This window comes from Amia ocellicauda, chromosome 22 (assembly GCF_036373705.1).
Source record: "Amia ocellicauda isolate fAmiCal2 chromosome 22, fAmiCal2.hap1, whole genome shotgun sequence".
Lineage (NCBI taxonomy): Eukaryota > Metazoa > Chordata > Actinopteri > Amiiformes > Amiidae > Amia > Amia ocellicauda.
In genome coordinates, this window is record NC_089871.1 from 14,337,234 (window position 1) to 14,362,706 (window position 25,473).

General features: G+C 41.5%; 2 protein-coding genes across 2 annotated transcripts; both read right to left on the reverse strand.

Annotated features, from left to right (window-relative positions):
* Positions 1 to 5,793: 5,793 nt before the first annotated feature.
* rad23ab (RAD23 homolog A, nucleotide excision repair protein b) lies at positions 5,794 to 18,117 on the reverse strand. Its single transcript, XM_066695411.1, has 10 exons — positions 17,890 to 18,117; positions 15,349 to 15,430; positions 15,046 to 15,125; positions 14,372 to 14,739; positions 14,020 to 14,066; positions 13,688 to 13,815; positions 12,960 to 13,071; positions 11,064 to 11,212; positions 10,525 to 10,668; positions 5,794 to 10,332 (listed from the first exon to the last, which is right to left on the reverse strand). Exons 1-10 carry the CDS (start codon positions 17,956 to 17,958, stop codon positions 10,219 to 10,221), a joined length of 1,293 nt encoding a protein of 430 aa, XP_066551508.1. The 5' UTR covers positions 17,959 to 18,117; the 3' UTR covers positions 5,794 to 10,218.
* Positions 18,118 to 19,349: 1,232 nt separating this feature from the next.
* On the reverse strand, positions 19,350 to 25,443 carry LOC136717937 (calreticulin). Its single transcript, XM_066695518.1, has 9 exons — positions 25,284 to 25,443; positions 23,761 to 23,862; positions 23,019 to 23,222; positions 22,596 to 22,690; positions 22,062 to 22,271; positions 21,690 to 21,803; positions 21,289 to 21,432; positions 21,086 to 21,178; positions 19,350 to 20,800 (listed from the first exon to the last, which is right to left on the reverse strand). Exons 1-9 carry the CDS (start codon positions 25,372 to 25,374, stop codon positions 20,594 to 20,596), a joined length of 1,260 nt encoding a protein of 419 aa, XP_066551615.1. The 5' UTR covers positions 25,375 to 25,443; the 3' UTR covers positions 19,350 to 20,593.
* Positions 25,444 to 25,473: the final 30 nt, after the last annotated feature.

Genomic DNA, 25,473 nt, shown 5'->3' on the forward strand with positions numbered 1-25,473 from the left:
CTACCTGTTCAACAGAATCCAATGCATAAAATCGGATAGTTTTATATCATGACCTCGACTGGTTTCTAAGGTTGTGCCACTTCTGGGCCCTTCTCTTTTTTCTATTGATATGAATTATATTTCCCAGAGTATAGATAACTCTCATATCCACCTGTACCCTGTCTGCACACAGGATCTGCCACCACAGTCAGGGGAAGCAGGCCAGGCCAGAAGGGAGGAGCCTAAGGATCTCCCTGCAGGTACGATCTGACGAGTCTCTCAGTGGGAAGCATGTTGAACTGTCCAGTGGGTTGTATTGTTTTCATGAGGACCATTTGTAAATGTGTTTCTCAGGTGTAGAAATGGTTGTTCCCATAGTTTACTGCAACACTGGAGCTTTGAACACAATCCAGAAGCCACAGTAGCAGGAAGGTCTCTGGGAGGCTGTGGAGGGGGAAAGACAATGACGTGTGTCTCTCGTGTTTCAGGGGCTGGGGAGGCACCGACCACAGCCAAGGACGCCTCTAGAAGGATGCTCATTCAGCGCTTCCTCTCGTGGATCCCAGCTGCTTTCTCGTTGCTGTGCTGTGTGAAGGTGGTGCCTGAGTAATTTTCCTGGTGGGTGAGATGTGGTAAGGGACATAATTCACCCCGTGGCACATACGCTCCGTACTGATATACTTCTGTATACAGTGACACACTCCTAGATCTAGATCTAGATTGGACTCGCCTATACAAGCTCTGTAAATGTCAGTATGTCCAACTGGCAGAGGCCCTGCCATCAATTACCTCATTTTCAGACTTTCATTTGCAACCCAAATGTCATGCGTTGTGGGTGGGTGGGTGGACAACATTGATGGATACAGGACATTTTTTACATAAGCCTCAATTGTAATTGTTTTTGAAGATATTTTAAAGTCAATTTCGGGCTTTCGGAATCTGGGCTCCAGCCACGTCGGCCCTCTGGAGGAGGTTCTCAGTTCTCAGTCTCCTCTCCCAGCAGGACAGTGAGCGGTAGACTCGGGAGGGGGACGTGCTCTCTAGTAACCCTCATACAGACTCTGCCCTGGAGGAGACGGAACCCACAGTGGGGCCCGTGTGCTTTTTGACATGTTTTAAAAGCATATGTTTTAGATCAGAGAATAAAATGGAAGATTGTTGGATTAAACTCTTTTATTCAGTAAGTCTTTGACACAGTACCTCACTAATCCTGGAGAACCCATATCCAGCAGATTAAAGCAGTCATATTGATGCTCATAGTTAGTGTTTATTGTGCCATTGTGAAGTAGCTGATGGTTGATGAGAGAAATCCCGGTGGACCGGTCGACATGTAGGCAGGGAAGAAGGGGCGATTTTTTTTTTTAAGCACCAACCGCCAATCCGACACATAGGCCTACATTAATTGAATGCATGAATGCCATGGCTGAACGAAAGAGGAGCATCGTATGGAGCTAATTTTACAGCTGTAAATGAAAACATCGCAAACTGTGATGTACACCAATCAGCTGTAACATTATGACCACCTGCCTAATATTGTGTAGGTCCCCCTTTTGCTGAAGGTGTGCTGTGGTATCTGGCACCAAGACGTTAGTAGCAGATCCTTTAAGTCCTGTAAGTTGCGAGGTGGGGCCTCCTTGGATCGGACTTGTTTGTCCAGCACATCCCACAGATGCTCGATTGGATTGAGATCTGGGGAATTTGGAGGCCAAGTCAACACCTTGAACTCGTGATTCATCAGACCAGGCCTCCATTGCTCCGTGGTCCAGTTCTGATGCTCACATGCCCATTGTAGGCGCTTTCGGCAGTGGACAGGGGTCAGCATGGGCACCCTGACTGGTCTGCGGCTACGCAGCCCCATACACAACCAACTGCGATGCACTGTGTGTTCTGATACCTTTCTATCAGAACCAGCATTCACTTTTTCAGCAATTTGAGCTTCAGTAGCTCTTCTGTTGGATCGGACCACAAGGGCCAGCCTTCGCTCCCCACGTCATCAATGAGCCTTGGCCGCCCATGACCCTGTCGCCGGTTCACCGTTTTTCCTTCCTTGGACCACTTTTGATAAGTACTGACCTCTGCAGAACAGGAACATCCCACAAGAGCTGCAGTTTTGGAGATGCTCTGACCCAGTCGTCTAGCCATCACAATTTGTCCCTTGTCAAAGTCGCTCAGATCCTTACGCTTGCCCATTTTTCCTGCTTCTAACACATCAACTTTTCAAATGTTCACTGCCTAATATATCCCATCCACTGACAGGTGCCATGATAACGAGATTATCAGTGTTATACACTTTACCTGTCAGTGGTCATAGTGTCATGGCTGATTGGTGTATGTAGGAAGGTTGTTTGCTACTGTGGCAGCACCACCAATTTGTTTAAATGTATGAAAACCCACGAGAAAGAGAACTCTGAGCTGCAACAGAAAAGACGGGAGGGAAATGCCTCAGACAGACCCCCGACACAGTTTTTTCAGAGAGGCAAGGAATATCCAGTAGACTGATTAAATAGACTATATTCAGATATTCAAATAATATTTTCAGCCCACTGAAACTTATCTAAATTACTTATTTTAATGTAATTGAAAAAAATATACCTCAAACCTAAAATATAGCTCAGCTCTGTCATTGTCACATCATTCATGCTGAAGTTAGGATCCAAATGCAGGGCTATCGGGGGAGAAGGGAAAACAGGGACAGGGCTAGGAGTTTGGCAGACTAGATTAACGGGGAGATCCAGAACTCGTAATCAGAGAGGCAGACTAGAGGTCGATCAAATGGAGTAACAGAGCGACGTAGAGAATCCAAAATACAAAGTCAAAAAGCCAGGCAAGGTCGAAACACAGAAATAACTAACACAGTAGAATGCTCAGAAAAGTAGTCATAAGGGAACTAGATGGGGAGACAGGGGGGTTAAATACAAGGGCTAAAGAGGAGGGAAATAAGGGTCAGGTGAGGTGATTTGATTGAATGATTAGGAGAATCAGGAAAATAACTGAAAAGCTGGAGCACAGGACATCTAGTGGTGAGGTTGAAAACTGCAGGCCTGACAGTCATATGCTATAGACCTAATTATTTTGTTATTTCACCTAGGTGATTCCCCAAGAGCTCTGGATATTACAAGAACCCTTGCAGAAATGATTGTAAAGGGTCTTCAACCTCTCTCTGTGGTTGAAGATGAGGATGAGGGACACTTGATCCACACTACAAGATTCCAAGTAGGAAAAGTTTAAAGGAAGGGAAAGTAGCAGCAATGTATGGAGAATGCCACTCAAAAGTGAAGCAATCTCTGGATGGTGCAAACAGTGTTGTACTCACAACAGACATGTGGACATCAAGAGCCACAGAGGCGTATTTAACTGTGTCATGACATGTTAGTGATGAGAACTGGCAAATGCAAGCGTATATCCTAGATACCTGTAGTTTTGCAGGACAACACAGTGCTGACAACATTTGCTCAGAATTAAAAACAATAACTGATGAATGGGACATAACTGACAAAGTTCAGGCTGTAGTCACAGATAATGGTGCCAATATGGTTGCTGCGGTGCGCCAAGCAGGTTGGGCACATTATCCACGGTTTGCACACACTTTAAATTTAGTGGTAAAAGACTCCATTAAGGCTCTTTCTGATTTACTTCACATCCAGCAGAGACGCAGTGCTATAGTAGCTTTCTTTCACCACAGCACAAGATTTAAAAACCTTGGGTTCCGCGACATAGCAAATTTTGAACCCATGAAAGGGCAACTCATCACTTAAATGCAGTCGGTGAACCAGACTTCAGCCACTTCAGCCACTTCATTCCCCTCTCTAAGCAAGCTTGCCAAGACATACATGGGAGTCATTGCGTCTGTACCTGCAGAAAGGATTTTCTCGAAGGCAGGACAGTTAGGGGGGGCAGGGATGGAAGACAGATAACACAACATCAATATTGTCCTGCTAATAGGGATGTTACTAGTTTACATTTTAAACGTTAACAAATTGATAAATGTTTATTTTATCTTTATTCTCAAGTCGAATTGGGCAGATCCACCCAAAATTGGGGCATCTCTTACTAAGTGTTAATTCAGAGGGAACTGATGTGTGATGCCTTTTGTTTACATCGCGTACTTCCTGGCGTTGGCATTGCAATGCACAAATGCAGAACATGGGCATGGTATTGACCAATGGAAAGGACATTACTGTGGGCATCAGCCCTAGAGATCTGATGTTTTTTACCCAATCACAAACCGCAACTCTACAAATATCTAGCCAATCCAAAGACTCTGTCAGCCCTGGAAGGCAGCAGGTGTCAGATTACACCCTGTAATATGTAAGACGCATTTATGTATTAAAAAATGTATAAGACACATTTATTAATTAAATGCATGATGATTCAGCCCGAGTATAAGCTATTGTTTCCACTATGTTGCTATATGTATAATCTGTCGCTAAAACAACTGCATTACAACTGACTTCTTGTGTTAAGCTACTTTTCTCCCACCCCACTCATGCTGTACATATAAAGTTGTATTAGTATTATTCATTCATTCATTTGATCAAATGGAGGGGCTGCTGCTGTTCTATACCATTCTATTTTAATCTAGGCTTTAGATAAAGATGGGATATTGACAATTCAGTGTTTTATGTATAACAGCAGTTTGCAGTGTGTGTTTTCATTAGATGACAAATGATATGGTTTTGTCTTTTTGTGGCATGTAGGCCTATTTGCTGTTTTGAGAGTCTGAATGCATTTTGCAAAGGATCTGTGTCATTTTGTCCAAACGTGTTTCAGTTTGGGCTGCCCGTTTGTTTTGAAATTGTTTTGAAAAAGTTCATTCTGTCTGGTGAAATGTGCTCAAGCAATTGAGAAAAACTATAAAAGTCAGTCTGATGGCAGTGATTTAGTTTTTCATTGGTTAACATGGGTTATGCTCTGCTGGCAATAGCGATGACACTAAACGTACCCAAAATGCGTAGGGCCCCGCAGGGCAGATTCAGCGTGGGCCCCGCACCATCTCCCCACGGCCCTGATTATGGGGGTGGGGTTGGGGACTAGTAATAAGCAACTGTTCACAGGCATTGTTTGGTCACTCCTGCAAAGAATACCATAAAAGCCCAAGAGAATGACTAATAAGAATATGTGGACACTTTCTGTCTTTGAGTTCTTCTCTATAAGTTTTCTTACTTATTATGGACATAAATATGATTAACAAACATATGTACAAGACATATTTAATTCATATTTTTATTGATAAAGCCTTATTACATAGTCTTATATTTCACTGTTTCACATAGGGGACTACGAATTAAGATTATGTTTTTGTAATAAAGTTAGAGAAAATAAGATAATTGCATTTTTACAGTTATGCTGTTAAATCAGTTAAACAGTTGTATTAAATTTTAAAAATCCAACAATGAAAATCTATTTGAGGATTCATATTTCATTTACAATGCATTTACATTGCAATCTGATCCAGAGCGCGCCCTTGTGGAAATCTGAAGTAAATATCCCTCTATGAAAATTATAATTGCACATCTTTAAACAGTGGGAGACAAATACTATTTTATTGAATTTAGTATTTTTCATTTCATAAATAAAAACAATTCAATTTTTTTTAATACTTGTGATTAAAATCATTAAAATATCAATCCTTAAAATCACTTAAAATTTTTAAAATCTGTGATTTTAACAAAGAACAAAACAAAACAGTGGGAGACAAACTCGGTTCAGAACCCCTGTTAAAAGTTTAGTCTGAATAGTAAATCCTCATAGTTCAACTGGACAAGAGCTTTCCAACACCCCAAGAGCCCAGGAGGAAGAAAAGACACCAGAATCTTTTTCAAAGCTTTGTAAAAGCTATTTATTTTACATAATGCTGAAATCGATGAATCCCAGAACCATTCAGCAAACCGAGCCTTGAAGAAGTGATGCTGTTAAGGCTAAAACTGAACTTGATGTGTTTTTCCAGAAAGGCAGAAAAAAAAAGGACAAATCATAAAATTCAAACCTTAAAATAAAGAAACCTAATAAAATTAAATTAAAAAATCCAAAACAAATAAACCACCCCCACTGCAGTATGTGAATGGTTTGCACAGCACGCTGCAGCTCGGACAGACAGAACACTAGCAAACTTAAAACATGCAACTCCCAGGACAGCACTCTCACAATTAAAGTCCCATCTTTGTAACAGCAAAATTCAATATCATTAACACACTATATTACAGCAGCTCTGGGGGGGACGGAGTCATTCATTATGGGTAAGAATGCCACCCTTAATAATGCGATGGCGTGGTAGTCACTTTTTCTCCTTTTGCTGACAATCTCACAAGCTTTTGTATCTCTGCCAAGATCATTAGGCCGAATACATTTATGCTGTTAACATCTAATGGCACTGTTAAGTGCATAATTAGTGAACCATACATATATCTCCCTTATTGTTCTCATTCAAAAAAGAACTGTAGCTTATTTTACTGTAACCTAGGGAGTAAACAAAAAGAATCAATGTTTAAACGTTTACACTAATACAGAGGTGCATTTCGTGTCGACTTTAAATGTATTCAAATGACTTGTGTGTCCAATTACATGTATACAAGTTATGCACGTTTCTGGAAAATTGTTTCTGCTTAGAATTTCCATTGCAAGGGTTCTCTTTCAGAACTGAAGGACAGGAAATATTTAGGGGGAAACTTAAGCGTCGCTTCAATGTTGACATTTCCATTGCAGACAGCTGATCCCTTTGGTTGGTGTAAAACTCAAATTCGTCCCTTTGGTCTTTTACATGTGTATGCATCAGATTGTAGCCTTGTCCTATACACACACACACACGCACACACACACATGAAAACAATAAAATAAGGTAACTTAAAATCCACAGGATTTGTGGTAACTAGATGACAAGGTCGAAAGACACTTCAGTGTGATCATGTATACGTGCTCTTAAAGGAGAGAAGGAAACAAATCACACATTTTAATAGTTACTTATGGGAAATCATCTGAGGAGAAACAACAGAATCTCACAGGACAGGCAGGACAGGACAAGCAAGAAACAAAATAAAGAAGAGAAATACAGCAGCGCTCAAACAATGCTGTTCAATCTGTAACCTTGGAAACGTTTACTGGGGATTCTAATTACAGTTCTCCTAATTGCAAGCAACAAAGATCAGTGATGCATGTGGCTGATGATGAGAGAAAAGCAAATCTGTTGCAACTGGAATATTTCATAAACTGCCTAGGAAACATCAGTGACACTTTCTTAAAAGGGTGAATGTTGATGAAACATGAAAGCAACACTTCAATTAGACCAGAGGGGGAGGAAAGATGATACTTGACCTGGAAGATGCTTCGTAAACGTGTGAATGAACAGAACGCATCAACAAGGCTGTGTTTTTGAAAGCAAACCTTGTGAGGCCTGCATATCTTAAAAGGTCTTCAACGTACACATAAATCTGCTGTGAAGGTGTGCAAGTGTTGTTTTTTCTGCAGGTCACTTGAACTGCACACGGAAAGATGCATTAAGCTTTTAAGGAGGTGAAAAAAAAAACAAAAAAAAACACCTAATTTCAAACATTTCTTTGGAGGCAAATGCACATAAACGAAAGAAAGCAAAAGTGAAAGATGAACAATCTCTCAACTCTAGAACGATTATTTTAAAGATGTGTATTTTAGGACAGGGATAGCTCAATGTGCTGCATCAGCTGATTGAGATGTCCGCTGCCTACGGGGCAAAATGCTCAAATTCACCGAATCACTTTTCAATAGGAAAGAAAAACACCCACCAACGGGTTTCCTATCGGCCACAACTATGATTTTTCACTCTTCCAGCACTGAAAATCCAGGGATAGATGCCTAAGTCCAATAAATAAACATACATAAAAACTGGTTATGAGAAGAAAAAAATCTCATGGCAACTGAAAATCTAAACGGAGACAAATGGAAAAGTCCTTTTACATACATTAAAACATAGCTCATGTGAATTAAATGTGATTCCTATTGTATACGACAGATATGTTCTACACTGTTGCACTTTCTTTGGTTACATTCAATGGACAAGTTACAATAAATCAAGGGGTTTCAGCCCAATTAACAGCTTCAACGCAGACAGGTTAAAGTAGCACTGTTTATAAGGGGCTTGCTTTCACAGTTTAAAAATACACAAATCTCTGGTCTTTCTGCCCATCAGCAATCCTGTTTCGATACAGCAGATTTTTTTTTTCTTTGCAATTGCTTATTAAATACTGTGGAAGTGAAATTCATTCAATTTGACCTGAAAATGTATAAAGCACAGATGAATAATCAGTTTAAAAGAGCATGCATGTACTTGTAGCACAGAAGTAACCTTCAGACAGCAAAATACAGTCAAACCCAAGATATAGACCATTTTCAAAGAGATCGGACTGGTGACACAATTAAAATAAAGTTAAGATTCCCACAGGTAGAGAGACCTATATGCTCGAGGGTTTGACTGCATCTATACAGGAGTTATAATGCAGACAAATCCTACTCTCTCTCTCTAAAGGGCTAGACAGAAATGACAACAGACTTCAGAAAGTGAACGAGAGAAGTCCATTACCTAGTCAAAAGAATGAAATTAAACATCAAGCCTAAACAAAAATCACAGCATCGTAGTTGTCTAAAAAGTGAAACATTATCTATGCAGTTCCCCTAAAGCAGTTGTCTGTATATTTAGTTTATGCTATCTGTGCTTATTTTAACCACAGCGTGACTTCACTTTTTTTTAATCAATTTCCCTTATAACAGCTGCCAGTGAAATTGATATACAATTAAGGTTTTACCTAGTGGCTTCATTTTTTTTTTTTTATCAGAAACAAAAATTAAATAATAGTAATAAAAAAAAAAAACATTTCAGATAAATGTAACATTTCTGTAAGTCAAATGCACAAACACTAGATACTTCATACTGTACGAGCAGCTGGGTGATTCATTACGAGGAGGCCATTTAATACCCACTATCACTTAAAAAAAAAAAAAAAAAGTAGTGTACCTATTTGCATTGGAGGGGAGAATACGGATCCACATCAAACACATACAAACGTTGTGCCGTTGTAAATAAATTACGGTAAAAGTAGTGTACATTAGCCTAGACAATACTATCCATGAATAGAAAAAGCACAGTTTTTCTAAAAGCTTTTTTCTAGAAGGTAAATGCATACTTCAATACAGCTTAAGGCTCAAGTCAGTTAATAAATCGAGAGCTTGGTTTCTTTTCCGTTTCTGGAAAGAGAATCTCCAGCCGAAACCCGCAGATATCAGAAAACTCTTCATATTCTTGTGGGGGGGGGGGAGATTAACAGTTTAAGTACTAGCCGGATGACACACAAAAGTTCATACTGTAGGCCTGCAGCTACGCACCTGGTCAGATGGACACACATGCACACAACGGATCCCTTTTCGCACAGCTGCAATACATTTTCATTAGAAGAGATCAAGCCTAATATATCATATACTTCACTTCATCATTTATTTGCAATAGGATCAGCAGGAATACTCCAGAAAGCGCTGTTGCCTTTTCCATTGCTTTAGCAAAAGGGGAAGAGGAGGTATCTGTAGGGTTACGCAGAGCTTTTAAAAAAAATAAGAAATCGCTCCTGTCTAGGGTAGATATGCTGATAAAAAAGCATGTACGGCTTCAATGAGTTTGACTATTTTTGCCTCAATGATACAGATAAGAGGTTTTGCATATACATGGCATTCTTTGTAGGGTAACGGCCAACTAAGTGAGCCTGGACTAACACAGCAGTAGCTTCAATTGGATAATCGGTGGCATGAAAAAACTACGGCCACACGGGAGCTGTGATGTTCGTACGGAATCTGATTGTCATGTTTGCGTTTTCTTCCCCCCCTCTTTCTCTCAGAACAGGTAACAGCTGGAATGGGGGGGGGGGCAAGAAAACTAAATTAATCAATTAAAAAAAAAAACGAATAAGTCGATCGAGAAAGCAAATGCGAAATAGATCGAATAAAATGAAGGAAAAAAAATCGCCACACCGTAAACCTAGAGTGAAAGCAGGAGCAGCAGGAATGGCAGCGTCGATGCAGAAGCGCGGTGATTCAAGATTACTCAAACAGTGAGCTGGCGCCGTTCGCTCAAGAACTTCACATCATGGCTTTGTCCGGGGAACAAAAAAAAAAGAAACAAAAAAAAAAAAGCATTCCTGGGACCCTGCGATATTCCCAGTCCCCATAGGGCCTCACGCACGCTCCCCCTCCCACTCTCCCTCGCTCTCTCCCTGCTGAGCGTCTTTACTCATCATCGAAGTTCTGCTGCAGGAGGAAGTTGGCGGCCAGGTTTTCATTTTTCTCACAGGCAAAGTAGGCTTGAATAACTAGTCCTTCTGGAAAACCCAGGGCTTTCAACTGCAAGGAAACGGAAAAGAAAAAAGGGAAACATGACAGTTTACCAACACTGTGCTGGAAAAGCAGGCCAGGCTACCTATACCTATACCTATCCTCATTTGTGAAAGTCAAGAATTCAAAATCACAAATCGCAGGTTCCAAATTAGTTTCCACAGAAAGAAAAGAATTGTCCTCGGTCTTTCAGATACTCACCCTCTCGATGGCCTCTTTCTCCTGTGGTGTGACCTGGATGTAGTTTGTCTGCGGTGCCCCTTGACCCTCAGCACCCTCCCCTCCTACCTCTCCTAGTGGCTCATTTAGCATCTGAACAAACCGCTCCTGGTGCTGGGTTATTTGCTGTAAAGCACATTTTAAACAAAATTAGCAAAACACCCAGGTTTTAGTGCACACAATGACAGTTCACTGAAACTTCCCATGGGCCAGTAATACAGCAAAATAATGTATAGAATGTATGGATATGAATATATATGACTATTTTAATTGCCATGGTGAGTTCAGGGTTTGTTTTTTCGATATTTGACTTAGTTAATTGAAACAAAAAATAGCTGAACACATGCCTTTCCAAATGTAATCCATAAAAACACCAAAGCAGAGGAAATACTGAAGATGCATTAGGAATGTCCACAGCCACAAAACATTGCCATCTATTGAACTTTCTGGAACAGGGCCACTGCATGATTGCAGAACTGTATTTGGGGACGGCCTGCCATATCTAAGCCCAGCTCACAGACCTGGAGCAGCTGTGGGTTGTCCCGGCCCAGCTGCTGGAGGAGTGCGGGAAGGAGCGCCGGGTTCTGCTGGATGATCTGACGCATCTGCTGGAACTGCGGCTGGTTCCTGAGGAACTCCAGAGGGTTACCAGAGGACGACACTGCAGTGCCTGATTCGAAACACAAGGTAAAGCCAAAGGAACTGTATGATCACGGTCAGCACACCAAGATCAGAGCCCTGCCCATCTATGGAGGCCCACTACATCCTAACAGACTAAGACTTCACTGTTGTTTTCTGTATCTGATATGGAAGCACCTCGCTCAGTGACAGCCACCTACAATTGCACCTGTACAATCACATACTGGGGCAAACTGCACAAAACTATATCAGACTCTTAAAGTCTTAATTTGAGACCACTCTCCCGACCACCGGCAATTCCCCAAAACAGAGACTCCTCCCCAAAGATTTGAATAACTTCTGTGGTTCGTTTAAGTTGAGGGAGGTCCCAATTAATATCCGAGTGTATTAAAAACTTGCCGAACACAGATTTTACAGGACAGTGACAGTGTGCAGTGACAAGTTTAAAAACCGATTTTATTAAATTTATTTTATTATTTTATGAACAACTGGAGGGCGTTTCAGGCTGTGAGTTCGATATAGTTAACATTTGCCCATTTAGAAGATAATTAAATTAATAAATAAAGCAGCAGTTCTGATCTTAATCTAAACATTAAGGACTGGTTTAATAAATGCATTAATTTGTTCAACTCAAATTCCATAAACACCATGACTAAAATGTGCACAGGTTAAATTATAACCTGCTATATTGTAGCTGCTGTTACTTAAGAGTAATAAGTTAAGGGAGTCAAGTTGTGCCATTTAAAAGGCATATCTACAAGCACGTATTTTGATGCTTACAATAATAATAATAAATAGCAACTATACATTATTATTGTTGCACATGGAAAATGTCCCTTACGGTAACGTTAATGCTTGTCTGAATAAATGTCTATACACATTTAGCGCTTCCTAATATTTCTTAAAAGAAATGTGTATTTATTAAGCGGTCTGCAATTATGTAAAGCAGAAAGAATAAAATAGCCACAAAAGTCCTTTCCACGTCAGGTTCCATCGCTCGTAGTGTTGTTATCCATCTTTGTTTTTAAAAGGCAGGAAGACAGGTCTGGCAGGGACGCTTAAGCCAGTGAAAACGAGGCATTAGTAAGACTAGTCTTAAGGAAAGACTGTTTTATGCAACTGTCTTAACTGGGTGTCTATCATTAAATACTATTTTATTGGTAAAAGTATTTTACATTACAATAAAAAACATTCAAACAAATTTTAATACTCATGATTAAAAATGTTAAAAATCAATTCTTAAAATCACTTAAAAAAAATTAAAATCTTTGTGATTTAACGTAAACAAAATAAATGAACTTCAAATAAACAAGTGCACAAAACAACAAAACAAACGTGATTAAAGCAAAAAATGCTACCAACGAAAGGGTCAAATACATTGAAAATAACTGAAAATGCACTGGACAAAATAAAGAAACAATTAAAACAGGTAAAAATAAAAAACAAACCAAAACGGTCCAATGCATTTAAAATTAAATCCAAAACGGTCAATGTATTTGACAAAAAAATAGAACAAAACTAAACCAAAAAAAACCCAAACAACTGGTATTTTAAAAACAACTAAATCTTTAAAAACAGTTAAAATTCATTTTTAAAAGTCATTTTAAAAGGCAATCATTCATAAAAGGATTAAAAGATCTTGGACTTGGGCTCCAGCAGGGGGAGATGACCGTCCCCGGAGGTGTCTATCATTAAAATGACTTATAATCGGCTCCAGGTGATTAAACAATTCAAAAAATGATAATAGGAGACGTAAAAGCTATATGCAAGGCTCTCACCACTGGCTGCAGGGCCAGGCTGGGCTCTCTCTGCAGGCTGGGGGGTGGGGTTCGTGGCGGGAGGGGGCCGCACTACTTCTCCAGGGGGGAGGTCAGGTTCGGCAGGAATGCCCTGCAGAACAGAGACAAAAACAAATTGTGTCTTCATTTCATGGCAGGAGAAACACACTTTCTCCAGCCCCCTTCAAAGCTTCAACTATGGCAAGGCACTGGATTGAACGATGCACTGAAGTATGGAAAGAGTTCAAAACCAACAACATGCCACTTGGTAAATGTTAAAGGGGTGCTTTTAAATGTTTCGCTGCCCAAAATCTTAGACTGCATCTGACTCTGTAGGTTACAACAAGGCTTCAAGCTGCAAGCCGCCTGCTCAACTCCAGAGGCATTGCAAATTGATATAGGTCAGCAAAATGTCATGAATGCTGCTACCGAAAACCATCCTTACATCAACAGAGATGTGGCTGTCTAAAATATTATAGATGACAGCGCATGCAACTAAAAAAAAAATGCATCCTATTATGAGCTTTTATGTGGAATTGATAGGACTAAAATAACCATGAGTTCTTTTTTTGTTTGTTTTAACTTCATATTCATGGACACTGAATCGCATTGACCTCTGGGGACAGCTTTCTTCTTACTTTTGCAAGCCAGCAAAACAGCCAAAGACGAGCTCCCCACCCCCCAGCAGAGCTGAATCTACAAGCGTTAATATCAAGAGAAACCCTTACTGTGAGAAGGTACTCCACTGCTCTGTCTGGGTTATTGTAACTGGCCCGTAGTGCCGCGATGACCTGCTCTCTCTCATAGCCCATAGACATGATCTCAGTCACCAGATTCTCATACGCTTGTCCTGTAACTGAACACGAGGGAAGAGTAAAACAGGAAAAATCAAAGGCCGAGATCAAAACCACAGGCTCTCATAACAATACGGCGCATTAGATTTGCACACAAAATGCACAAAAAACTAAAGCAAGGGGGACTGAAGTAGATCCACCACCATCATCTCTGGCCAGATATGCTGGTTAACACAATAGCATTGATAAGGATGTTCACGTCTTACCTAATATAGACGCTGCTTCTTCTAAAAGGCTCAGATCTTCCGCAATGCTGGAGGAAGAGAGAACACATCAAAACCAGAGTAAGGAGAGAGATCAAGCTGCTACCAATACATGAGAGATACCAGAGATACATGACACACTGTGATGGAAACGTGGACCATGACCCTCTTACTTTCCATGAACAAACGGTAAGGAAAGAGAAAAAGGAATGGACCCATCAATGAAGGTGCACTGCTACACCGTTGACCACAAGCTCCGTACCTTTCACAGATGGTCTCAAACTAGAGCATGTAAGATTACAAACAGACGAACACGACCAAACTGGGCTGGTGTGAATGGGCAGGACTCGAGTACCTGGAGGAAGTGGGGGTGGCGGGGGCAGCAGCAGGCTCCTCCTTGGGCTCCTCTCGCGGTTTCTCTTCGGTCTGGGTGTCGGGGGGGGCGGACACTGCCTCTGCTGTGTCTGTGCTGGTGACGGGGGCTGCAGGCGGGGGAACTGGCTTGGGAGGCGGGCATTCTTCTGAAGGGGCGGGGGCAGGTGCAGGTGTGGGGGCAGGGGCAGGTGTGGGGGCGGTGGCTGGGGCTGGGGCTGGAGCTGGGGCAGGGGCAGGGGTAGCGACAGGGGGGGCAGCAGCAGCAGCAGCAGCCGGCGGCGGCACACTCACAACAGCAGGGGGTGGGGCGGGTTGACTGGAGGGCTGTGGAGGGGAGGTTGGTTTTGGCTGCAGAGGAGAGGAGAAAAGCAAAATCATGAGCTAAAACAGATAAACAAGTAGTTGTACAAGTTTGCGATGTCAGTCAGCATCCGAATTTCTCAAAGTGGGGCAAACTGCTGGTGAAAATGCCGACCCCACAACGCTTATTGAATTTAATCTCCCGTTTACCCACACAGCCCCAAGAACACTGAACACAGAGGTGACTTCATGATAAAACACGAATTCAGTAATTTCTCTGATAAATAAACCTTATAAAATGCGTTTTGTTATTAATAAGACATGAAAAGTAGTTTCAGTTTCCATGGACCTTACCTTTGTAACCATGACTACCACGAAGTTCTTCTCGTCTATCTTGTAGTCTTTTAAAGGTATGTCATCATTTAAGATTTTACCTAAAATAAGCACAGAAAAAGGAGTTTCATGTGGAGCATCCCTCAGTCTGCTAAAAAGCAGGGATTTCACTCAAAGTAAGACACTGGGGAATCTCCAACATATGCGCCGAACTAAAAACCACCACCAACGTTTCATAAGCAAAACATTTACAAAGGACAGATGTTCTGAGGACAGAAGAAGGGAGAGCTTCCTGGATTCTGAGAGAGAGAGCATTTGCTTCACCTGCATAGATGAGCTTCTGTCCAGAGGCCGGATAACCATCGCATCCTTTCTCTGCCTCTATCTTCTCCTTCAACGCTTTTACCTGAAAGGGACCGAAAATAAGAGTGCTGCTCAACACCATTCAAAACCCAGATAGCCACAAATCAAATACTCTTCATATTGGGAAATCTAGACTCCACCAGATTCCAAAACACAAACTAAAACATGCCCACAGGCTGAGAATGGCTTTGCCAGGAGTGTGATGTTTATATCGTGCCCTATGAGTTTTATATGTAGTTGTTTTGCTCACTTGCTGTGACTGGTTTTAGGCTGTTGCTTATGTTACCAATGAGACCTGGATTCGAGCCAGGCCTTAGTCTAGACTTGCTGCCCTCAAGTGTCATATATACTTGTTATGGCTTATTTATGCCCAGCTAAGCCAATACACCAGGAGGTACACTCAGTGTAAACTAATCTACACCAAATTATGAAGTGATTTTCTCAAGCACCTCCCGCAGAAAAAAATAAAGCAATTCAAGACTGGAAACATGTCAGAGTTTCATTTTATTACTTGGTGCGCTCTTCAAACACTGGCTGGAGTATACGATTACCAGATGTGTTTGACAACAACTACCTTATTTTCTGGAAAAGGTGTCCCGCCAAAAAAACAAACAACAACGGTGCCCCTATCATTTAATCATTTAAATAAATTCTGAATAATATTCCAGTGAAATGTCATGTGAATAATAACAGTTAATCAGCTTACATGACCAGCAGAACAGTAATACAATGCATGACTGAATTACAGCATCACAGTACAGAATCATACATCACTTGATTACAATACATTCCTAGCCAAAATCAATGCAGAATTACGATTACAGTGCAGAACAGAACAAATTCAGCACCAAAAATTATTATATCAAAGACCAAAATCACAGATGACAGCTACCATCGCCTCAACCTTGACCTCAACTTCTTATCCATATTGCACATTCACTGGTACTTTATCCTGAGCAATTTTGAAACTGATCCCCACTTCCATAATATTGATCATGTTGTAAACAAAATCAATACTTATAACAGCGTCTTCATCTGCCAAAACACCTCAATGCACTCTCACCTACCAAAAGAACAGTATCATAAATAATTATCTCAAGTAATATTCAATAATAAAGCTCTAACAGCTGCAGTAAAAAGTCCCTACGAAGAGGGGAGCCCAAACAACAGGGCTCCGATCACGCATGAAAAACAAACAGCATGCTGGGTATTTCTCTGTATCTGTAGTCAGGGATCTCAGTGTGGGTGTCTACTGTACACCTGCTCACAGAGTAGGTTTATTTAAAGACCAATAATGTATTAAATATATTTCCAGGTTTTAAGACACGTTTGCACTTCCCCTAAACCAATAAAGAGGCTGTTCAAACCTGTGAACATAACACAGCATTGCACGGAGTACGACAATAACTAAGGTTGGAAAACATTCTCCAAATCCTGTTCCTCTGGATTAGGGTTTCTGTGAATCCATATGTTTTCAGCATATTTCCTAATTTAATTGTGAGGGAAAAGGAGCTAAAAGTAAAATAAAAATCACAATATAAGCAGGGTCTTTGCAGCTGACAGTGGGAAACACTTTTGTGTAAGTGTTGCACAGACTGGAGGTGTGTGTAGCTGTTGCTCTCGGTCAGAAAGGTCACTGGCACCTGACAGCTGTTTCTTTTCTTCAGATAATCTATAACCAAGAGCTTCAGACAAAGCAAAAAGATGGTTATTATAGTACAACACTGTAGCTGAAACCTTCTGCAGCCCCTATAGGGGACCTATATCGAGAATGGAGGTTACTGAAGATTGTGGGAAGATTAACTACATGAAAATATATACTCATGGCAAATTAATGGTGATTTGTTTTTTAAAAGAAACTTCAAAATTGGCAAAGTTTAGAATTAAGGGCATGTGTGTACTTGACATACTGTAACACGTGTTATTCAATGACTAGCTTTTCTGTCCATTTTTATGGGAGTTTTAATCAGTGACAACATACCCATGACGACCCAAACCATTTACTTTTGTGATCTGTATGGCCCTCAGCAAACAATACAACTGTGTAAGCACGTTTTTTTAAGATGTAATATTACATAACATCATAACAATATTAATAGTAACATGCATGACATCTTGTGATTTACCAATAACGTGCATGATGTGCGCAGATTGTGTTGTTATTTTGTGTTGAAAGTAGAAACTTGAAAACACACTATACCTGTTCTGCACAGAGATGTATTTTTAGTTGGAGGCGAAAAGGCACTTCTCCAGATTATCAGGAGATATTGCACCGTCATTCATGCATAAAACCAACCAACAAACACCCCTCGACGTGTATTACACGAATAGAAAGCCTATTATTTGCAACCCCCATTGCTCGACAGGATAAAACCTATACCTAATTCTGCAGCGTTCAACCATCACTTTGCCCACGCCTAGGCCGCGACGAGCCCCGCTTTTCCCAGCCCGCTCTCCCGGCCTCCGGCCCCTTTTCCCGGGGTTCTGGCGGCGGTGACTCACCGTCAGCTCCGGGTCGATCTCGATCTTAAAGGTCTGCTGCTGGAGCGTTTTCAGCGTGATCGTCAACATCTTCCCGGGCAATGGCAATTATCGATACAAGTTCTCCCGAAATACCCAGCTCCTTCACGGCCACCGTTACCAACTCGCCAGTTCTGTGACTCAGCTTTCTAACTGGTGGACTGGGAACCGCAGTCAGACGCCATCTACTTGCTGGTCGAGACAAGACATGAACACAGACCGTTCACTGAAATAAATAGTAGCCTAGTTCCCCCCTCCCTTCTTTCTTTTAAAGCCCGTGTCACACTTTACGGCTTGTAGTGGAAGTGGTAATGGCTGCAGAACACATGTACATATGTGTATCAATACATGCAACCGCACATCTTATTTATGTGCGACCCAAGCTGCTCCGGGACATCACATACTACCCCATATCATATATTGCCCCATGTCCCATGCCTATACACAGACATACCTGACAATTGACCCCCTTTGTAGAAGTGACTCCAGAAATGTATGGGTCTGACATTTGTGTCAAGTCCTTTCCAAAACATAAAATAAATAACTCTTCCCCAACCCTTCATCATTTTATCAAGTATCCATTTTAAGAGTGTATGGTTTGAATCTGATGGTTGACCCAAATCTGTCAGTTTTCTCATACCAAATACAATTTAGGGTAATTTGTTTTGCTGGTTTATACCTTAAAGATATGGTCTAGCTGATCTGGGCTGGTCTTGTCCAAAAAGCATTGAATAGATAAAAATTTAAAAAATCTACCATACACTGTTTTATATCTTTGTACAGTCTACTTTAAAAGAATAAGGAACAGTTTTAATTTTTAGATTTTTATTTCATAAAGCTTTGGAGTTCGTAACATTCTGGCTGCAGAAAACTTCAAATCACGGTTAATCTAAACAAAACGGAACAAATATCGTACCACTATTTTGTCAACCTCGTCTGTAATGGACTAGTATTTACATCGAATCCAACAGTGAATGTGGTTCAAGTATTCCCGTGCCTGTGACATCCTTCTCTACTTAAACAATCTTCCCCCAAAATAAAATTACAACAGGGATTAAACATTTTCTCCCTTGATCACACAATAAGACACTTACCCTCCTCCAAAATACAAAGAACTCAAATTAGAAGCACAAATATATCAAATATTAACTATGTAAAGGTTGGAAACATACACTATGCACTTCCACTATGGCTATACAAACAACGGACATACATAAACCATGTGCACATGACTCTTGATTTCACTAGTGCATAAAGGCCTTATACATGTTTTATGATACCAGTGTGCTATAACTGATTTATATATTCAGGACCTATCTGATTTGCAGTATGAACAGGTTTCAGTGCTGTAACAAATGTAATTTAAAAATATACACTATTTGTAGTTTTAAATAGGCAACAAAAGGAATGCATTTACAAATAAAACCAAGCAGTCTCATGGGTCTTCATAAACAGTTTCACTTTAATCCAAAACTTTAAATTAGTGGCACTCTGACTTTAAGAATGCCTTTTTTTTTTTTTCTTCTTCCTTTACCTCTACACAGTTGGGTGTATCAAAAGTATACATTTTCCATTTTAGCCAGCTGTAAAACTGATGGCTTAGGATTCACAGTCCTCCAGAACAAGGGTTACAATCATCTCACATAAAATAAAAAAAATAAAATGAAAAAGACAAAAGTTTGGGATCATTGTATCAAAAAAAACAAAACGTTTTATAATCCACACTTTAGTATAATCTCTTAAATTTGAAGACGAGGCCCTTAAACATAAACCAGTAATTTACAGATACAAACAGGATTCATGAATGTGGTCCTTTAGTTGGTTTTTTTTTTTCTATAACCCTCTTAAAAACATTTTTGTTTTAATCATTTTTTTATAACCCACCCTCCTAATGCCATTTCCTAACACGGCAGCTGCGTACATTCGGGACAGGTTGTGCGCACCATTGGGGTTCTCTTGATCCTAAGGGCAATCTGTCCCTGTATTACAGTTCCTCCAATCGCACTTGTTATAGGGGCTTTTTTTTTTTTTTTTTTGCATGTACACAAGCCTTAAAAGGCAATTGTTGGCAGTTTTTTTGGATCAAAATGGAAAACTAATTAAATGAATAACCCAGACGTGCAAGGAGAAATTCCAAACTTTCAGATGCTTTGGAAAACTTTTGTTGTGGTTGTCGATTGGTTTGGTCTATAAGGGGGAACAACAGCCTGCAGCCCAAGTCTTCACTGAAGACAGCACAGTGAAGCACCAGGGTGTCTGGACAGGCTAGGCGGTGTGGCAGGGCACAGTGACTGTGGCACAAGGAAGCAGGTGCCACTCTCAGAGAGGCTGGGTACTCCTGACCCCTGACCTCTCTGGCTTTGGGGCCTGGACCAGATGGGGGCGCTTTACAAAGAGGCGAGTTTGTAAAGTGGAGGGTCCCCCACTCCCCCACCCCTCCATTCCTGGTTACCTCACCAAAATGTTGTGTACTACACTTAGGGGAACAAAATAAAAATCATAAAATTAAATTAAAAAAAAAAAAAAAAAAAAAAAAAAAAAAAAAGCTAGGGCAGTTTGTCAATTATACAAATTCTAATTAGAGAAGGAGGGAAAGAGTGCAGCAGAGGGTGGGGGTTGAACTCCCGTGTGATTCCCAGTGGAGGTGCACAGCAGCCGTCCCCTGAGTGGAGGCCTGCCGGACAGTTTAGAGTTCGTCTTTGCTTGGGGTCTCGTTATCCGACCCATCGTCTTCATCCCCCTCTACCTCGTCCTCCTCCTTCCCATCTTCTTCCTCATCGTCTTCCTCGTCCTCCTCTTCCTCTGGTTCCTTGTCTTTTTTGGTCTTCTCCTCCTCCTCTCTCTGCTTCCTCTCCTCCTCGTCCAGTTTGTCCTTCATTTTCTTCTCAGCTTCCTGCCAAATCAAATATACATACATTATATAAAGAAGCCACTCCTGCAACCTTTTGTGCACTATATGCAGCCAAACAAATAAATAGAACCACTTATCTGAGGTATATCCTGTCTACTCTATTTTATACAGAAGACACTGCACTCCCAAGACATGCAAATTGGTATTTAAATATCCAGCAGTGAAAAGCTTTATAAACATAATCAATACAAATCTAATCCTCCGATTTGACTGAAAGATCCACCATAATTTATTCTCAGACTGACTCATTCTAAAGGAATGGCTGACCTTAGTTTCTCCCCAGCTTTCATTTCCAAACTCCTCGGCTTCCTTTTCATCATCGGCGATCAGGAAGTTGTCAAAGATGGTACCCGATTTCACCTAAGAGTTAAAAAGCAAAAAATAAAAAAAAAAGTTAACATGAACTGAACGTACATACAGACTCCCAACTCCCACGATTAAAAGAACTGCAATGCTACGTTTGAACACACCTGCCACAGATCAAGTCCCAGCACCCCGATGTTGTCGAACTTGTAGATGTTGGAGTCGGGGGTGTATTCAGGGTTGTCGATTTCGGGGTGAACCCAGACTCCCTTGAAGTTGGGATTCTCAATCTGTTTTGGTTTCCACTCGCCCTTCAAGAAGAATGAAAAAAGCCATTTAATAAGAGCATTACTCTTAGCACTGGCTATAGAACACCATGTAGACTTTCAATATTTTGCAATAAGCTTCCTGGCAACCAAACCAGGGAGATGTACTGAGCTGCCTCCTCTTCGATGTTTTGAAACCAACAGCGCAATTTGTGGTGCACATTCTTTCCTAAAGAGCAGAGGACCCTGTGCCTTCACATCTTCACATTTTCCTGTTGGACCAGCAATGCTTCAGGGTTTACCTTGTACTCAGGGTTGGGGATCATTGGGGGCTCCCACTCTCCATCCATCTCCTCGTCCCAATCTTCAGGCTTCTTGGCATCGGGGTCGGGGATGTTCTCTGGCTTTTCCCAATCCTAAAGACAGAAACAAAAGGTCAGCACTCAAAACGCCTCACAGAAGTATTTGGTGTACCAGTGCAGTTCCCTCAGATGGCAGGTGGGTGGAATGGTCTGAGCAGAAGGAACAGGAAATTGTTAGGTTTGCACACATGTGCCTGCTTCAACACAGCCTCCCACTATAGGATCAGAGGTTTTCAATCCCAAAAAACAACCCCTCAAAACAAGGAGACCATGATCATACCCAGGGGTTTGGACCTGCTGCTGGAGACTCACCTCAGGCTTGGTGTCCTCAGGGTCATCAATCTTGGCCCGGTCGTCCCAGTCCTCGGGCTTCTTGGCTTCGGGGTCCTTGATCATCTTGGCGGGCAGGAAGTCCCAGTCCTCCTCCAGGGTGCCAGACTCCACCTTCTCGTTGTCGATCTTCACCTCGTACGTCTGGTCTGGCCGCAGGATCAGAGTGTACAGGTGCGTCAGCTCATCGTCCTGAGAGACGCAAGAAGATGCGGCAACAAAAACAAACCAGTTAAAACAGGAGACTCATTTTAAGAGCACCTCATCACTTTGATCTTCTTCATCCTAGCATCTTCACTAGGATTTGGTTTATCCTGACAAACTAATTTCCCCGGAGAGATGCTTGGTGGGTTTGCTCAGACTTGGTTTCCATAGACACAGTCATACAGCAAAAATCAAGAGAGGAATGTGGAGACGCAGTGCAGAAGCCCCCGGAAGACCAAGACAGAAATCTGCAGGTCATTAACTGTGCGTATCTGTGACTGTTTCATGTTGGAAAAGGACACTTAAATGTACCTTGCACTTGATTTCTTTCTTGATGAGGTGATTTTTGCCCTTGTAATTGAAGATGACATGGACCTTCTTGGTGCTGTAGCCACAGATATCGGGCCCTGTAAAAATGAAAAATAAATAATGGAGAACAGGACTGACATCGCCACTAGTTCCCCCAAACATCTCATTCAAAATTTACAATTTCAATATGATTCATGCAAGTGTGAGGTTTTCACCATGACTGCAGGAGCTTGATTGAGTAACCATTTTTCTTTAATCTTATCTATACGGAAAAAAAAAGGAATAGAACTGAACCGCTTCCTTCTTAAACGACACTTAATTTGTGTTAAATTGTGCACCAGGCTAAATTGACCTCCAGCTTCCTTTTTTTTTTTTGGCACCAACAGTGGTGGAAAGCATGTTGGCCACACGGGCGCATAGACTGACCGAACATGATGTAGTACTGCGAGTCTCCGTGCATCTCCGCCTGCTCCAGGTCAGCCGGGAACACCTTGACGTAGCCGCCGCCGCAGTCGATCTTCTGCTCGTGCTTCACGGTGAACTGGATCACCAACGGTTTCCCCTCGTTGCTGAAGGCATCAAACCGGGAGGAGAGCGCGTAGAAGCGGGCATCCTGGCTTGTCTGAAGACCTGCAAATACACCGCATGGGCATCAACGGATGCATTCTGGTGCCAATCTGGGCCCATTTCTGGTTGGGTCTGGCAACAGCCACAATTACTTGCTTATTACAAAATACTGTAAAAAAAAAAAAAAAAAACTGAACATCCTTATCAATTTCAGCTGGATCACTGAATACATGGAAAAAAAAAAAAAAAAGATATTATATATATATACACACACACACACACACACCTGTAAGTCTACTTTTCCCAGTTCCCAAATTCTGATTTTCAAAATATTTGCAAGAATTATTGGACCTGCTATGGTTTGAAAGGCTTTGAACATCTAGAGCTGAAGTACTGCTGGCATTATAATTAAGAGATAGATAGGGTCAAATGTCCAAAAGCAGTTCTACGCCCCTTTCACAACACAAAACACGCTGTGCAAGTGCTTGGAGGAACACAATTGAAATCAGTACTCTGAACGAACATTAGACCACAGACAACGGTGGTCCAGCGGCTCAGGTAACAGGCTTAAAGAAAGGGAGGTTTTCCGGGTGTCACTCACCTTTATCCTTCTCTGCGTCTCCATAGAATTTCCCGGCGGTCAGCTTCCACTCGCCATAGTCGGTTTTGTGCTTCGATTCAGTCCAGCGGCTCTTCCAAGCATCTGCCAAGGAAAAGCAACAAAGACACTCGGTAATTACTAGACACCATTACCACTGGATTATTTTTAAAACCTGTTCTGCAATGGTGGACTGGTTCACTTGAGTTGTATATAATGCTTTCAGTTGCTCCTGTTTTTGGAATTGTACAGTCCATGCAGATGCTTGTCAAGAGCTTTTACACATTTAAGGATTGATTGGTTGCTAAAAGGCGTGCACAGACTACTGTTTGAACCGTTTTATGCCGCCAATGAAAAAACTATGTATGCTATGGGGGAGGAAATAAATCCTCAACCTCATAGCAAGAAGGAAGACAAAAAAAAAAAATGCAGGCCCCACCTCTGCGTTTCCTCTGTCGTGTAGCGCTGACAGTGAGGGGATGATACCATCGACATTACATAATTGTAGTCGATTTCAATTCAACTTTGCACCTTCCAGATCAAACACCATTTTGAGCATTTCATCATTTCCACAAAGCGTGTGGACAGCGGCGACAAGGAGCTCAATGATCTTTTACACAGTTTGCATTGTGGGTCGCCAATCTGGCCTCGACTGGCTCTTACCTCGGGCGGCGTTTTTTAACCATCTTTTCGGATTAAAACAGTGGAAATATGGAGGCAAAGTGCGCCGCGGATAATCGACATGGGCAGGACAAGTGAAAATGTACATGGAAAAAGAAACGGCTGACGGGTTGCTGTTCGCCTTTCACTTTTAAGCGAAGTTTCAGTTTGAAATGGGCGAGAAAATTGGACAGCGAGGCGGATGCATTTTTCTCCCCCCTCGCAAACTGTAACTCGACCGAAGTCGCCAATGAAGGGGTTTTGGGGACTAAATATTAGCTCATTATAGTGCAGCCGAGGAAGACTATTTTTCTCCCCAGAAATATATTCATTTCCTCATTTGGACGCTGTTGGTCACATGGTTCGTTATACATTATAATATAGGTCTGCATGTGTCGAATAATGCTTAATTATGACCTTTAACAATACCAACATGCATGCATTTTATTCACATTAAGATAAACGCAAAACCTGACAAAAAATAACGTATTATTTTTGGAGCAAGGCCAGCACAGACGACACAAATGAAAAATACACAAATCTGCTGCCGGATAGTCGGGTTAAACACGGTGAAATATATAGATATATAATTCAGAAATACGTGCTACTGCATTGTGGCAAATCTAGCTTTCATTTTCACATTGCAATAAAGTTCTAACCGGGCGAATCATTGCACTGGCATTCAATCCAACTTAAACACGTACAGATCAGCACAAGTCTACATTATTACGGATCTATTAAGAGTGCAATTTGAATGCATAGTATTTATATGGCGATTTTCACAAGAAGTAGAAAAGAAAATCGACAATGGCTGAAACGGTTTCATTTTCAAACCACAATCATGATTACACTTCTGATGCCCTTACCTCCATCGAGGAACTGCTCTTTGAAATAAACCGTGGCATTGACGGTGAGTGCCGCCACACACAGCGAGAACAGTACCGCGGTTGAGCGCATGTTTGCCCCTCTCGATGCCCAGGTCAGCTCCGTGTCTGCCAGCCCCTCGGATCTGCCCCGGTTTATACTGCGCGTAATCTGGGAATTTCTCACTGCTAT

Coding starts and splice junctions, on each gene's coding strand:
- rad23ab (XM_066695411.1), bottom strand. CDS start 17,958: ATGTTGACGATCACGCTGAAAACGCTCCAGCAGCAGACCTTTAAGATC. Junction 13,816..14,019: donor AGAAGCAGCGTCTATATTAG/GTAAGACGTGAA, acceptor CCTCGTGTTCAG/TTACAGGACAAGCGTATGAG. Junction 11,213..12,959: donor GCCTGGCCCTGCAGCCAGTG/GTGAGAGCCTTG, acceptor GTTTCGAATCAG/GCACTGCAGTGTCGTCCTCT.
- LOC136717937 (XM_066695518.1), bottom strand. CDS start 25,374: ATGCGCTCAACCGCGGTACTGTTCTCGCTGTGTGTGGCGGCACTCACC. Junction 21,433..21,689: donor TCCCCAACCCTGAGTACAAG/GTAAACCCTGAA, acceptor TTCTTCTTGAAG/GGCGAGTGGAAACCAAAACA. Junction 20,801..21,085: donor AAAGCTGGGGAGAAACTAAG/GTCAGCCATTCC, acceptor TTGATTTGGCAG/GAAGCTGAGAAGAAAATGAA.